At 31.5% G+C, this 14,563-nt stretch overlaps 1 protein-coding gene across 14 annotated transcripts in view; it reads left to right on the top strand.

Moving 5' to 3' along the window:
- The window catches only part of ZNF280D (zinc finger protein 280D), a 90,615-nt gene that overhangs the window by 34,506 nt on the left and 41,546 nt on the right, over positions 1-14,563 (top strand). For 13 of the 14 annotated variants that reach the window (XR_004232381.1, XR_004232382.1, XM_031955258.1 and 10 more), the window contains 6 exons: positions 4,218-4,376; positions 4,778-4,878; positions 5,874-6,100; positions 10,900-11,057; positions 11,491-11,591; positions 12,264-12,410. Coding sequence is in view for 12 of the 14 variants with exons in the window: in XM_031955258.1 (XP_031811118.1) it covers positions 4,218-4,376; positions 4,778-4,878; positions 5,874-6,100; positions 10,900-11,057; positions 11,491-11,591; positions 12,264-12,410 (893 nt within the window). In the remaining 2 variants the exon portion in view is untranslated. The remainder of the gene's footprint in view (positions 1-4,217; positions 4,377-4,777; positions 4,879-5,873; positions 6,101-10,899; positions 11,058-11,490; positions 11,592-12,263; positions 12,411-14,563) is intronic. The other variant, XM_031955264.1, reaches the window with a different exon arrangement.

The raw sequence follows: 14,563 nt of genomic DNA, 5'->3' as shown, positions 1-14,563 counted from the left end.
CTATTTCTGTTCACTTGCTTGCATTAGTTCATACTAGTCTTTACAGGTTGAATTTTTACCTAAGGGAATCCTACTAGTTTTTATCATTTGTCAGTTTAATAGAGTAGAATAAGTTGAGCTAAATTTTAAACGGTAAATAAGTTTACTTCACAGTAACTATTATAACTAGATATTTGAAGCACCTGGATAGTTAGAGAAATCGCCCAGTCAGGCCAAGAATGGGAAATATATTAAAAGGTCTTAAGCTGCTTACATATTGTCCTCATTAAATCATCAACTGTTTTCTGATTATCTCTACTAAATTGTAAACTGGCTTTGCCATTTGTCTCCTCCTTTGTCCTCATATGGCTGCCTTTGTGTTTCTGACACTGACCAGCTCACTGTCCCAGTTGTCTCCCAATTCATCTTTCTACTTCTAGGATACCTTCTTCCAATACTTCCTTAATGGTTGTCAAAGCAATCTTCCTTTTGCTGATTATGTTGCTTTCCTATTCAAGAAACTTGAAGGTTTCTTAATGCTTCCAGGATATATTACATGTTTCTTTGCTTGGTATTTAAATCCTTCCTAAGTCTTGTTCTAGCCACTTTTTCCCAGATATTTCACATTACCTACTTTTATAAACTAGCAAAACTGTATCTTGCTAGTTTCCAAACTTGACAATCTTTCTTCTGTCTCACTACTTTTGCATGGGCTCTCCCACGTGCTTGGAATACTCACTTCTGCCTTTCAGAATCTTTAGCTTTCTTCAAGATTCCTATCAGATGTTACTTTCTTTAGGGAGTTTTATTTATTTCTTATAAGTAGCACTCTTTTCCTCTTCAAATTGTATTCATTCATATATCCATTAAATCTAAATTCTTTGAGGGTAGGCACTGTTACTCCTTCTTAGTATTATATTTAACCACAGTGTCTAGCATATAGCAGACACTTAATATGTTTGAATTGTGCTTTTTTTTTTCTTTAAACCAACTTTAGTACATTGGATAGAGATTTAATAAATGTTTTTTGAATAAAATGATTCCTGTAGTTGGAAAAGAAAACTTATAAGGATTCAAAAATCAGGCTATAGTCTACATCAAGATTTGGATATGACTATGTATCTCCCAACTCCAACAACATGGAAATTTTCTATTTCTGCCTAGACAGAATAGTTATTGAGGGATGATAGGACAAACTTAGCTATAATATATTTTAGTATAGCCAAAATAATAGTTTCTTATTTAAAAAGATGATCAAAGGGGTAATTAAGATCTCTCAACTCTTTTTAAGTTGCTCAAATAGTGGACTTTTTTTTTATTAAAGCAAAAGACTTGGGCCAACTAAAAGAAAGCAGCAAAAGTTCGTGAGACAGAAGGTAGTAGCTGGAAGCCTTGCCAAAATGGTCCTACCTAAATTTCATAAGCTATATCCCTCTTGGAGGAAACAGATCTTAAGCTAGAAGCTATATCTAACTCAAAAGGAATGGTAGTCAGGCAATATTTCTATGCACTATAGTTTTTTTTTTTATAGCATTATAGCAGCTAAGTAGTTGCCAAGAGGCAAATTGAAGTTGAATACAAGAAAACAATTTCCTGGTAATTGGGACTCTAAAAGAATTGGCTGCTTCAGGAGCTAGAGAGTTAGTATTCACTGGGGGGGAGGGAAGGAATCTTCGAGCAAAAGATGGATGACCTATTGTCAGGTATGTTGTAGAGAGGATTTTACTTCAAGTAGAAGTTGAATTGAACTGAACTGAAATAATAAGGAATATTACATAGTAAGTATGAAGATATTTAAATGTTTTGTAGTATGAGCAGACTGGCACCCAGAGATTATGACACTGTTTTATGATGCAGAGAAAGCAATGAATATATTCCTAGGGTCATCTGGATAGTACCAAACCTGGACTATTCTGCCAAGGAAGCTATGACATAGATAATTAAGAATTCCTATTTTTAATGCTTTAGGGCATTGATTGACTAAAAAGATAAAATAGTGGCTTGAAACAATTTTCCTCTTTAAGTTATTAAATTGTTTTAGGGATGTCTTTCACTGTTTTTGTTACAGCTGCATCTTAATTTTCGAGATTCTTTTTATTCATTGATTGACCACCTACTACATACAAAGTTCTATGCTCTTGGACTTATAGAAAATAGACAGAAATAGTACCTGCATTGAAGGAAGTTATAATCTGCTGAGAAAATTTGTAAATTGATAATTATCCTACTATTGTTGAGTAAGTTGTGTATATATGATAATTGTTTTAGGACTAAAGAGGAAATAATTTTTTCCTGAGTTGACCAGAAAAGAGATAAGGAAGAGATTGGATTTGAGTATTCCCTAAAAGTTGGATAGAATTTTAATAAGTAGTGATAATTGTGTGGGGATTAGTGTATATAAAGGTAAGTATATTTAAAGGTAGGGAAACAGAAAGGCTTAAGGGACTAAATTAAATTAATAGTGAATTTCATATATGTTCTTTTGGAGGTTTTTTTAGTGCTTTTAAAATTTCTGTATTAAAACAGGAGATTCTACTCAGTCTATCCAACCTGTCCAGCCAATTGCACAAATACATCCAGTTGCTGCAACTACAAGAACAGCACCCACTTTTGTTCATAAGTTTTTTGATCAAGTAACTTCAGTTCAGAAGAACGTTAATGTAGTGATTGCACAAAAGCCACCGATTAAAAATGCACAAATATCTCTGCTTTCAAATCATGTGCATATATCAATTCCAGTATCAGTCTTCGTGTTTTTTAAAGAAGGAAAAAAAGAAAAAAAATCATCAATTGACAAAAACAGATTTGACTAAAGAGCCAAGCAGCATAATGATGTTATTTTTCCTGCCACAATTGCACATGTAACCTGTATGGAAAAGCTGACAGGCAAATCTGCTATTTTAATTTTATTCAAGAAAGCTAAAGTATTGAAAAAATATTGGTGATTTAAGTCCTGTTTGAATTATTAGAATGCATAAGGATATGCAACTAAGATATTTAAATGGGCAGCAAGTGAGTTAATTTTTATATTAAGTGTATTATGAAATTACATGTTAATTTGTTACAAAATACTCAAAGGAGTATATAAAGCAATTGTAATTACTTAGTATAGGAGAATAGTATTTATTTTCATAGACTGCTGTGGAATAGTAATGAATTTTCCAAGGTCATACACACTCCATTATGGTTCTATGATTAATACCTAGGTATCCCCAACTCATTTAATTTTATGACTTTTATAGATACCTGAAGCTAATTTTAAAAACTTAAATGAAAACCATTTTCATGTATTTGGGTGGTATCTCATATTCCTTCCAATCGAGGGCAGTACATTTTATTGGAAAGAGCACTGAATTAGGAGCAAGGAAATTGTTTGTTAACTACATTCTGCTTTTTAAACTTCCTGTCTGCCTTTGGACAAGGCATTTAATTTCTTATGCCTTGATTTCTTCTTCTATAAAAATTGAGGGAGTTGGCTAGCTCAAGGTTCCTTTTAGCTTGGAAAACTCGTTTTAAATAACTTCTAAGACCTCTTCCAGAAAACACTGATTTTGTAATGTTTTCTATAGTACTTGAGTAGTTTTTTGTTTGTGCAAAGAAATAAATTTAAAATTTTTTAGTATAGACTAGAATGTACTTTGGAATGTTGCTTCTGCTTCATATGCTGAAATTGCCTTATCATATGGCTTTTTTAGGTTTATGAAGGTGTGAACTTTAACACATTTTAAAGGCCTTGTTAAATTTTAAGAACAAATTAAAGTGTTTTAAGTTCAAAGCACTTAGCTTACTGAGTTTTGCAAATGTATTGGTGAAAACTTGGTCCCTGAGCATGGTATATTTTTTTCAGAGCTTTTGCCTATTCTAACTATTTTGCAAATAATGTGCTCAGACTTGCTCTTATCCCCAGGTAAGAATTTTCTTGTGGAAATAGCATCATTTTATGAATTATTAGAGTGAATATTTTAAAGAGCTATTCTGTTTTTTCCTAGATTTGCATTTCATTGATTTTTTTTATATTCAAAATCAGTATTCAGATTTTTTAATTATCTAACTTTAATAGACTTTAATAACTTTAATTAGAAAAAAAATTTAAATTATAAACATTCTAAAGAAATTTTAGTAATGATTAATGTATTACATGTGGTTTGTGTTGTGTGTATATAAGTATTTCATACCAAGATTTTTCATGTATGTGTGTGTGTTTGTGTGTATGTATTTTAACACTGAAATCATTGTAGGTCTGAATGAAAGTACCTTTGTAACGAAACGTCTCTCTACTTCTGAAGTAAACAGTGTAACTTCAAAGAAACCCAAGTCTAATGAAGATATTGCTGGAACCCATCCCTCATCTCCCTTCTCTTCAGTGAAATCACCATCACAGAATACACCTTCAAAAGGTAAAGTGGAGTGAGTATGGGAGTGAGTTTTGATAAGTTATTAAGATAGAAAAAAAGAATTTTTTAAAAAGTAAAAGCAGGGGTCCTCAAACTATGGCCCATGGGCCAGATGCAGCAGTTGAGGATGAGCAGTTGAGATGAGCAGTTATCCCCCTTACCCAGGGCTATGAAGTTTCTTTATTTAAAGGCCCACAAAACAAAGTTTTTGTTTTTACTATAGTCCGGCCCTCCCAACAGTCTGAGGGATAGTGAACTGGCCCCCTATTTTAAAAGTTTGAAGACCCCTGAGTAAAAGGATTGCTTAATTATGTATTTCAAATACATGAATATATTTTTCATATTATATTTTTGAAACATAAAAGTGATAAATTTGAAGACTAAATATATTTAATATATTTTAGGTACAATTACTTCTACTAAAAATGGACCACCTTTCCCAAGAGCTTGTCCAAAGTGTAATATCCATTTTAATCTATTGGATCCTTTAAAAAATCACATGAAGGTAAACTTTTTATGAGACTGTAATTTGGAAATGATCTTAAAATCTCTGGATTTTTGTTATTCATATTATTACATTGTATATATTATATATGATGAGAAATGGTTTTATCTATATCAAGTAAAAATAACTTAATTGAATAATGATGAGGCATTTGATTCATCAAAGAAATGCAACATCAGTCTTCTAAATAATTTTATTATTGTATATGTTACTATATTTTAATTTTCCAGAATATGTTATGTTTATGGTAATATTCTGTTACTAATCAGAATATCCAGTTACATTAAACATCTCATTCTGTGTTGGATAACAGCATTTGGTTGTTTTGTTGTTGTTGTTGTTGTTGTTGTTGCTGCTACAGCAGCAGCAGCAGCAGCTTTCTTAGATCTGGGATTTTACTGAAGGAATATTCATTCTGCTCTTGCAAATGCAAATTGAAATCCTTTGTCTTTTTGGACAATTCTTGTACATATTTTCATATAAATCCTCTCTAGAGGGGACCTATCCAACCAAAAACTTTATTATTGTTTTAATACCTTAGAGATCTCATTACTATTGTTGGCTTTCATTCTCTTTTATCTTTATATATAAAGCAGGCCCACCTGTTTTCCTGCATGTATGTCATAGTGTTTTTATAATACTTTAATGTCAAGTAATTATTGATACCATAATTTCCATATTGGTATTTAATATTTACATATTTGAGAAAGATATGTTGTAATGACTGTGACAGGTAAGTATCTTTTTGATATGGAAGCATTAGTAGAATGCTAATGTTATAGAGTAGAAATGAAGTAAAGATTTATTTAAATACATAAGATATTTCTGAAATCTGATTTATGTAGTAGAATTTTCAAAGTGCAGGAATAATTGCATTTATCTAAAGAGTTAATCACAAACATGTTTTATGTCATTGAATAAGGATAATTCTAATCTTAGTCTTAGGTGAATTATTATTTTCAAAAGTGATTAAGACTTATGTATTTTTCTTTTAGTATTGTTGTCCAGAAAGGATAAATAACTTCTTTTGGGGATCTAATAAAGCAGAATTCTCAAGTGCTGCAAATAAAAATAAAATTGCTGATGCGGATAAAGGAAAACTGATTATGTTAGTTAATGATTTCTATTATGGGAAACATGAAGGAGATAACCTACAAGAACAGAAGACTCACACAACCTTTAAATGCTTCAGTTGCCTGAAAATACTTAAAAATAACATTAGGTATGTAAACATTTGTATAACTCTTAGAGAAATAGTAATACTGCATGACTATAAGACGTTTTTAATTGAAGTCTCTTTTGCCAGCATTGTCTTGTGCCATTCTAGACAAGTGGGTTTAACACTTCCTACTAGGTAGTTAAAAAAGCAGAAACTCTTGCCCCAAAACCCTTTTGTTTTCATGTTCCTTCAGTTCAGGAACTTGACAGCTGAACCAATCTACTCTGCTCTTTTTCCTTGTCAGACACATCAAGAAAGGCAAAATTTATTTTAATTTTAAAAAAACACAATTCCTTTTTCAACATTGTCTGTAAATCACTTTATTCTAGTTACATTCATAAAGCTTTTGTAACTGTCTTAACTGTCTTTGGCACTTATTTTCTTTATTTTCATATAGATTATGTCTTTGATTTCCCCACAATAGTGTTTGTTCTTGGTTTTACTCTCAGAATTTTGTTATGCTTTTGTCATCCAGAACAGTTTCTCTCTGTGAGAGATTTTTTTCAAGATATCACATTTAGTTCATACTTCTTACTAGTCCATTATAAATTTATTTGTAAAAAGAATAGGATGTTTTTTGTTTTGTTTTGTTTTGCTTCATATAGAACTTTAGCCAGGTTGCTTTGTTTTTTAGACTAAACTCTACCGAGGAGAAAATCACACTCTTTTTCAAATAGATCGGGAAACTTAAAGAGGTTTCTTAACTTAAAAGCCTTATTTCTTCATCTAGATGTGCATTGTCATATTAAAAATGATTTGTGATAATAGCTAGAAGAATAATGAGTTACTTAGATTGTTACTAGATAAGTTATTTGATGTCCCCTATTATCATTTTTTAAATTATTTTATAATCCCAGTGACCCCCAGCATGATGTCTTGTACAAAGTAGACATTTAATAAATGTTTGTTGTTTAAGTTGTAGTGTGAAAGCATAATTAGAATGACTTTTATCTGAATATTTTACCTATGTTCTTATTTTGGAAATTAGTTATAAATGGAATGTTGGAATAAAATTTTTATTAGTCATAAAAAACAAAATGAAAAGTATGTATTTAATACAACTTGGGTATAAAAGAAAGAAGGACCTGCTATTGCCTTAATTGTCTAGTTAAACTTATTTTTATGTTATCATTCATAAGTTAAAATAGATAAAAATTAATTGGTAGAATATTTTTTAATCTAGAAAGAAAAGTAGGACATATGACTTTAAATTTATCAGACTGTAGGTTCTTAAAAATAATATTTTATATTTCTGCCAAACATTAGAGAGGCATCATTGCTTAGTGGCTAGAGTCAGGAAGACTTTGGTTCCAATATATATAGCCTCTTATATTTGCTGGCTGTATGACCCTGTTGAAGTCACTTAAACTTGTAGTTTCTTTAAGCAGCTCTCTAGGAGTATAAGTTGAAGAAGAGTTGCCTATCTGTCTTGAGAGGGAGGAGGTCACTATGATAGTGAACATAAATTCTTGAATTCTACTTCATAATTTCCTGAAGTGCTTATATACCTAATAGCTCAATTTGTTTTCCTTTCTAATTCTTCAAAGTAGTCTGAGATTAATAAGGACTGGATCTGTCATTTCAGGGAACTATCAGGTGAGGAAAACTTCCTACCAAGACAGGTTGGAAGCACCTTTTCTGCAGGATAAATTTTTGGAGAATTAAATATTGAGTTTGGGGCCAGGATATCTTAAGAGTCCAGTCTGGAACCTAGATTGATCTTCCTGTTTTCAAGACTGGCCCTAGCCACTATACCATACTGCCTTTATAAAATGTAGCGCAAAAGTAAAATATTATTAGAACCTATTACTCTTAATGCCCTTATTTTTCACATGAGGAAACTGAGGTTCCCAGAAGTAAGTGGCTTGCTCAATATTGTGTAGCTAAGGGATGTCAGACCTAGTCCTTGAACATGGGGCTGGGGGAGAGACGGAGAGAGAATATATATGGTTTTTTTTCTTTTAAGTCAGAAAAGTAGCATGGTTGTAGACCAGATTAAGATAATAGTTTAAATTTTGTCTGTGAAAATCCTTATGAATAAATGATTTTTTATATACATATTTATTTTTTATTAAGTACCTACTTTATGCCATTCTTTGTGCTAGGCAGGATAAAAATATTCAAAGAAGGGAATATAATGCCTCCTCAAGGATCTTGCATTCTAACAATCAATATAAGCAGTCATGCTTTCAGAATATTGCAGTACTGAACTCATATGTGGTACATTTAGTTTAGTTTGATCAATTGGGCAATCTAAAATCTAAGAATATCGAAAACATAAAATTTTGCAGAACATTATTGTGTTGGCTCTTCTCTTCTCTTTTCTTCATTCTCATTCTTATTTTAAAAAGAAAATGCATTTTATTGTTGGAAGGCCACTTTTTATTAGCAGGTATATTTTTTGAAAACCATACACATAAAGTAAATTTGGAAAATGCTTAAGTCCCAGATAAGCAGAGAATGTCAGTTTAATATTTTGGTGGACTGATGTGAATTTCCTGAAATTGTTGGGTTTTTTTGTTTGTTTGTTTTTTTCTGTAAAATGAAAGTATTTTTCAAAAATATTAGAGAGTTTTTAATGTAAGTCTGAGGTGAATTATCCTTACTACTCCTCCTCCACAAAAGCAATAAGTATATAAAAAAGAAAAAAAATGTATATATATAATACATATACATAATAATATATACAATATATATAATGTTCTACAACCATGGAGCCTCCTACCTCCGTAGAGGTGGTGAGGTGGTGGGAAGTGTAACAGGCATTAAATTCCTGCTTTGTGTCAGGAACTAATGAACCAAGTGTAGTAAATAAAGAACCTCTACTTTGGCAAGGACCTCATCATATCCTAGCAGGACAGAAAATAATATGTGTACAAAAAAAATAAATTCAAACAAATCCACAGTATTTAAATTTAAGAAAGAAGGTACCTCTAATTAAGAGGATCAAGAAAGCTTTATTGATTTAGTTGCATTTTGAAGGAAAAGTGGCATTTTTGGCTAAAGTCAAATTTTATTTCATAAATCTCAAAAGTAAACACAGACCTTTTAATCTTAATGAAAAGTTAAAAGCCAGTTGGATTTGAAATTAAGCACCTGGGCTCAAGTTTTGACTCTACCACTTAGACATTTATGATCTTGGACAAGTCTCATTTCTTCATTGGACCTCATTTTCCTCATTAATCAGATAAAGGAAATTGACTCCATTATCTCCAAGGCCCATCCAAATATACAATGGATGATCTTGTAAACTTTTTTTTTTTATTATTTAGTAAGTTTCTCTTCTGCTTAGTACCTGTTTTAGACTTTTCTCAATGGTTACTTTTATAAGTTGGCCTATTAAGGTTGTTATATTGTTTGAAAAAATTGCACCAGGAGGCCTCCTTTTTCTGTCCAAACATGACTTTAGTCTGAGGTTTTATGCCCACCATTTAAGTGGCCACCAAAAACAGGGCTGTCTTATTCAGCTTTAATTAAGAGAGCTCAGATATCCATTCCCCTCCCTGGGAGAGCAGTGTTGCAGGAGCTTTGCTTTTTCCTGTCTCCTACTGGTAGGAGGAGTTAAATCCACTGATGTCAACTGTCATGACAACTTGGAGACAGCCAATAGGTAAGAAATTATTTTATATGGATACGTTTTTCTTACATTCGTAAAATGAAGAATTGGTGATTTATTTACTAGCTAATTTCTCTAAATAAAATTATTACATGTCATACATATTTAGTTTTGAATAGCACTTACATTTGTAAAGAACTTTCAGTTTTAACTAGACAGTGTAAGCCTCATATTTAATGAACAATATATTCTCAATCCTCCAAAAAGGGGCTATGCCATTGAGGTGCAAAAAAAGAACAAAATGTTACTCAGATTTATTGTTATAGTTTCATTACAGCCCATTTAGGGATTCAAAGGAATAATTATTGATAGTTTATATAATCCAGGAGTTGTTTTAATCGAATAGTCTTAATTTCAAATGTCCCCCCTCTCCCTCCCAAAAAAGCTTCAGTAAGTTGTTTAGTCATTCCCATTTTTAATCTAGTTTTTGTTAGGCAGTTACAAGGTCATGGTTATTTTTCCAAAGAAGTCTTTTAGGGGAACTGATTTAGCAAAATGTATAAAATTGATAAATGGGTGATGGTTACAAGGGGCACAGTCTGGGAGTTAAAATTAAAGAGTCTGTGCTAACATTAAACCATTGTCATTATATAGAACAAAAATTTCTCATAATTACAGCCATTAAAATTGCTATTATGTGCACTTAGAAACAAAAACACAAGTAAAAATACTAGTACTTGGTCTTTTAAGTAGCTGATATGTACTGTATATTGTCAGAATCTTCAAAGTGTTTGTTCTTATGACTTTAACTGCTAATGGTGGGTAGGGTTTCCTTCCTTTCAATATTTTCTTTTAAATTGTAAAGAGTATTTTATTTTATGAAAGAAAGTGACTTTCCCAATTTCTTCAGCTTAAAACATTAAAGATGTTTTTTCCAAGTTTATCTTAAATATTGAGTAAAACTTATAGGTAGTATTTTAAAAACTAAATTAGCCAAATAAAGAACAAATTGGTAGATTAAAAATATTTTAATGGAGAAAAAGTTAATTGGTGTTTTTGAAAATGATTGAAACCATTAAGTAATAAGATATAAAATCAATATCACTCTAATTTTTTAAGCATGCTGAGATTTAAATAAGAAAAGCACATGTTCAGGAAATAGCCTTATACAATAGTATATTAATTTGTAAGTAGTGTTTCTATTTTTTTAAACTATAATTTTGCACCTATTGACAATCACTTATAGGTTTATGAACCACATGAAACACCATTTGGAACTTGAGAAACAGAGCAGTGAAAGCTGGGAAAACCATACGACTTGTCAACATTGCTATCGTCAATTTCCCACACCTTTTCAGCTGCAATGTCACATTGAAAGTACACATACCCCCCATGAGTTTTCTAGTAAGTTACATTTTCATTTAAGCACTATATGTCATTTGGTTTGATATTCTGGGAGACAAAATGAAGCAAGTGTCATTTTAGAAAAATTAGAATATATAACAAAATTGGATGTAAAGGCATAATTGACTTTTGACAACTTTTCATTATGAATTACATATAAGAAAAGTAGTCATATTTTAGTAAATTCCATGAAGTGGAAGTTCCCTTGCTAGAGCTAGCATGTGTGTCTGTGTTTATGTTTGTGTGTGAGCCTGAACAATTAGCTTTGAGGCAAATAAATAAGAAAACCCAGGTTCCACAACTTAAAAATATTTTAGGTAAATTTAAAAAATAATGTCATTTGTACTTTTTAGAGGATTAATATGAATAAATTATGTATAGAATCTTTTTAAAATATGAGTATCATATCTTGAATGCTTTTTCTCTCTTTTAGCTATTTGTAAAATCTGTGAGTTATCATTTGAAACAGAGCAAGTTCTTTTACAACATATGAAGGACAATCATAAACCTGGTGAAATGCCATATTTTTGTCAGGTACATGAATCTGTTACAAATTTATGTATTTCTCAGTTAATCTAATTTTAACTGCTTTAGGAAAAATAATAAATTATTTGTTAATGGTTGGGCTTATCTCTCTGTTGAGAGATAAGGTTTTGAATAGCTGATAACGCTAGCATAGAGCCTTGTGCATAGTGGATTCTTAATAAAATTTGTTAATTAATTGAGAAGTAGGAAATGGTAACTGTCACAGGATATCTAAACCAAATGTCAGGATCACCTCAAAACTTCAAAAAATTTTCTAGGATACTAGGAGTGATTCAGGATAAAGAAAAATTGCCCCAACAAATACCTATGGTTTTCAAATAGAGGAAAATAAATGATATTGAAATGATAGACTTCTTCACATGAAGTCAAGAAGATTGAAAAATAGGAAAAGATCAATTCAGATGAGTTTGTGAATATCTCGTGCGTAACAAGTACTAAGGGCAGCTAGAATTTTGTGCTATAGTATTCCTAAAAAATTTTTTTAAATTATTAACTCACAATGTCCCTTGGCATCACCTTCATAAATAGAAAATGGGGTTTTGTTGAATAGTGGATCTCATTTTACTGTTATTTACTGTGAGTTACCAATTTTTGATAATTTGATTATAACTATGTCAGATATAAATGCTCAAGTTAATTAAGTATTCTTTTTATTTATAGGTGTGTAATTATAGATCATCATCATTTTCTGATGTAGAAACACATTTTAGAACTTCTCATGAAAATACTAAGAACTTGCTTTGTCCATTTTGCCTCAAAGTTATTAAACTTGCAACACCATACATGCACCATTATATGAAGCATCAGGTAAATCGGTAAACATTCTTGTTTATTAATCCCATCTGGAATAAAATACAAGGTGGGGCTTAGGACAGTTGACAGAATTGAAACTTTGTTTAAATAATGAGTTACAGGTAAAATTCTCAGCTAATAATGATAGTAAATTTCCAACTACCCTTTAAGTCTACCCTCTAGTTATAATGCTATTAAATGAAAACAATTTTCCAGGATTGAATGGAAGGATGGGTCTCCAGACATGATCTTTATGCATATTGGGTATTTCGGAAAGGGAGGCAGGACTGTAGGAAAAAAGGGGAAATTTATAGTAATTCATGGTAATTCATTCAAGGAAGAGGTGGGAAAGGCAAATTTCATATAATGACATACTTGTTCCCTGCTTTCCAGTCCTCATTTCTTCTCCATTCCCATTTCCCCTTCTCTCTCTCCCAACCCCTCCCAAGATTGCTGTTGCACTTTTAAAGTGTATTTTCTCCTGAAGTTAGTGACCAAAGGGATACAAATATAGTCTTCCTTTGAAGTTTGGACTGAAACAGTCACAGCATAGTATTTCTACCTCCTTATCCCCTCTCGTGATTACAACATAATTTCTGTCTAAATCTGTTTGGGAGTGATTTCTCAAGACTTATTCACTTCATCCTTTTTCTACTTATCTTCTTTCCAACCTATCTCCACAGTCTTTCAGATTTGGTCCATATTTTGAAGGGGAATGAGTAGAAAATGCAATTTCAGTTTATTCAGGTTATGCCTTCCTCCCCCACTGATCTATCACTACCATATATAGATACTGGGCATTAGGGAAATTGGTGAACTTGAGAATACTGTGTGGCATCACTAAAAAAGAATCTTTATCACTGCTCTAATAGGTTTCATAGGTCATAGCTATTTACTATGTTATTTCTAGGAGATACTCTATCCTTGGGTGGGAAGTTCTTCTAGTTGTTGAAGAGAAGGAAATCAGCTAAAGGCATGAATATAATAATCCCATCAGAACAAAATTAGTTTGTGGTTCATATACTTGGTATCAAGGAGACTAGACCCCTTATTTCTAGTGAATGAGAAGTATCAGTGGTGAGAAACTCTTCTTAAAATTAAAAGCAGTATCACTCAGAGGAGAGAGCATTGGATTTAGAATCAGAAGACCTACCTTATAATCACAAAATGGGAAATGCATGGTACCTTAGAAAACCTGTCACTTCAATTATATTTTATTTTTAAAATTTAAGTACTTTTAATGAATCTCTTAGTTTTTGAGTACTTAGAACAAGTTTGAATTCATAAGATGTAGAGAATTTCAATAAGGTGAGTGAGTGATTATGGTGAGAGGGAAGGCATTCCTTCATTAGGAAATTTAGTGCACAAAAACAGATGAGAAAACAAGTCATGCTTATAATCTCTATTTAAATAAGTGGTATATTATGGTTCGAATACAGCTTTTAAATCCAAGGATTCTTAATGTATGGTTCTTTCAACTTATTTTTATTTTACTTGTTTATTTTCTTACAAACATCATAATACTTCAACATAATTGGTTTCCTTTTTGAATCTACGTGTTTTCATGATACACACTTAGAAACATATTGAAGAGGCCCATAGGCTTCAAGAGTGCCCAAGAGTTCTGTGTCACAAAAGTTTAAAAAGTGGTCTAAAGGTTAGGATTAATGTGAAACAAGGTTGAAAGGAAAAATTGGGGAAAATTTTTAAAGGTTTATGAATGATAGGTTAAGGAGTTTGTACTTTACTTTGGTAAATAGTAGGGAAGTTTTGAATAGTTTTCCTCTTAGGGAAGATTAATTTAGCAGCAATGAGAAAGAAATACAAAGGGAGTCAACAAGATTTGTTAAGAGGCTATTTTAATAGCTCACTTAGATATAAATTAAGTATTCAAAGTAGAATAAAATGTTTATGGGATCATGGATATCAGAAGATTCTTTAAGAGATTGTCTGTTACAGCATTCTCATTTTACAAATGAAAAGTTGGTACAGTGATTTCTTTTCCAGGATCATAGAACTAATAAGTTGCATTAGGGATTCAGACTTAAGTCTCCTGGATCTAAAGCAGGTGTCTTTTTTCATCACAACCCTGTTGGTATATCAGTAGGAGCTTTATGGGTCTTAACAAATAACTGAATGTGAAAGTAAAAGATAAACTGGGAATCCAG

This window comes from Sarcophilus harrisii, chromosome 2 (assembly GCF_902635505.1).
Source record: "Sarcophilus harrisii chromosome 2, mSarHar1.11, whole genome shotgun sequence".
In the NCBI taxonomy this organism is placed as follows: Eukaryota; Metazoa; Chordata; class Mammalia; order Dasyuromorphia; family Dasyuridae; genus Sarcophilus; species Sarcophilus harrisii.
Note: the sequence above shows the minus strand (reverse complement) of the source record. Positions and strands in the feature narration are given on the sequence as shown.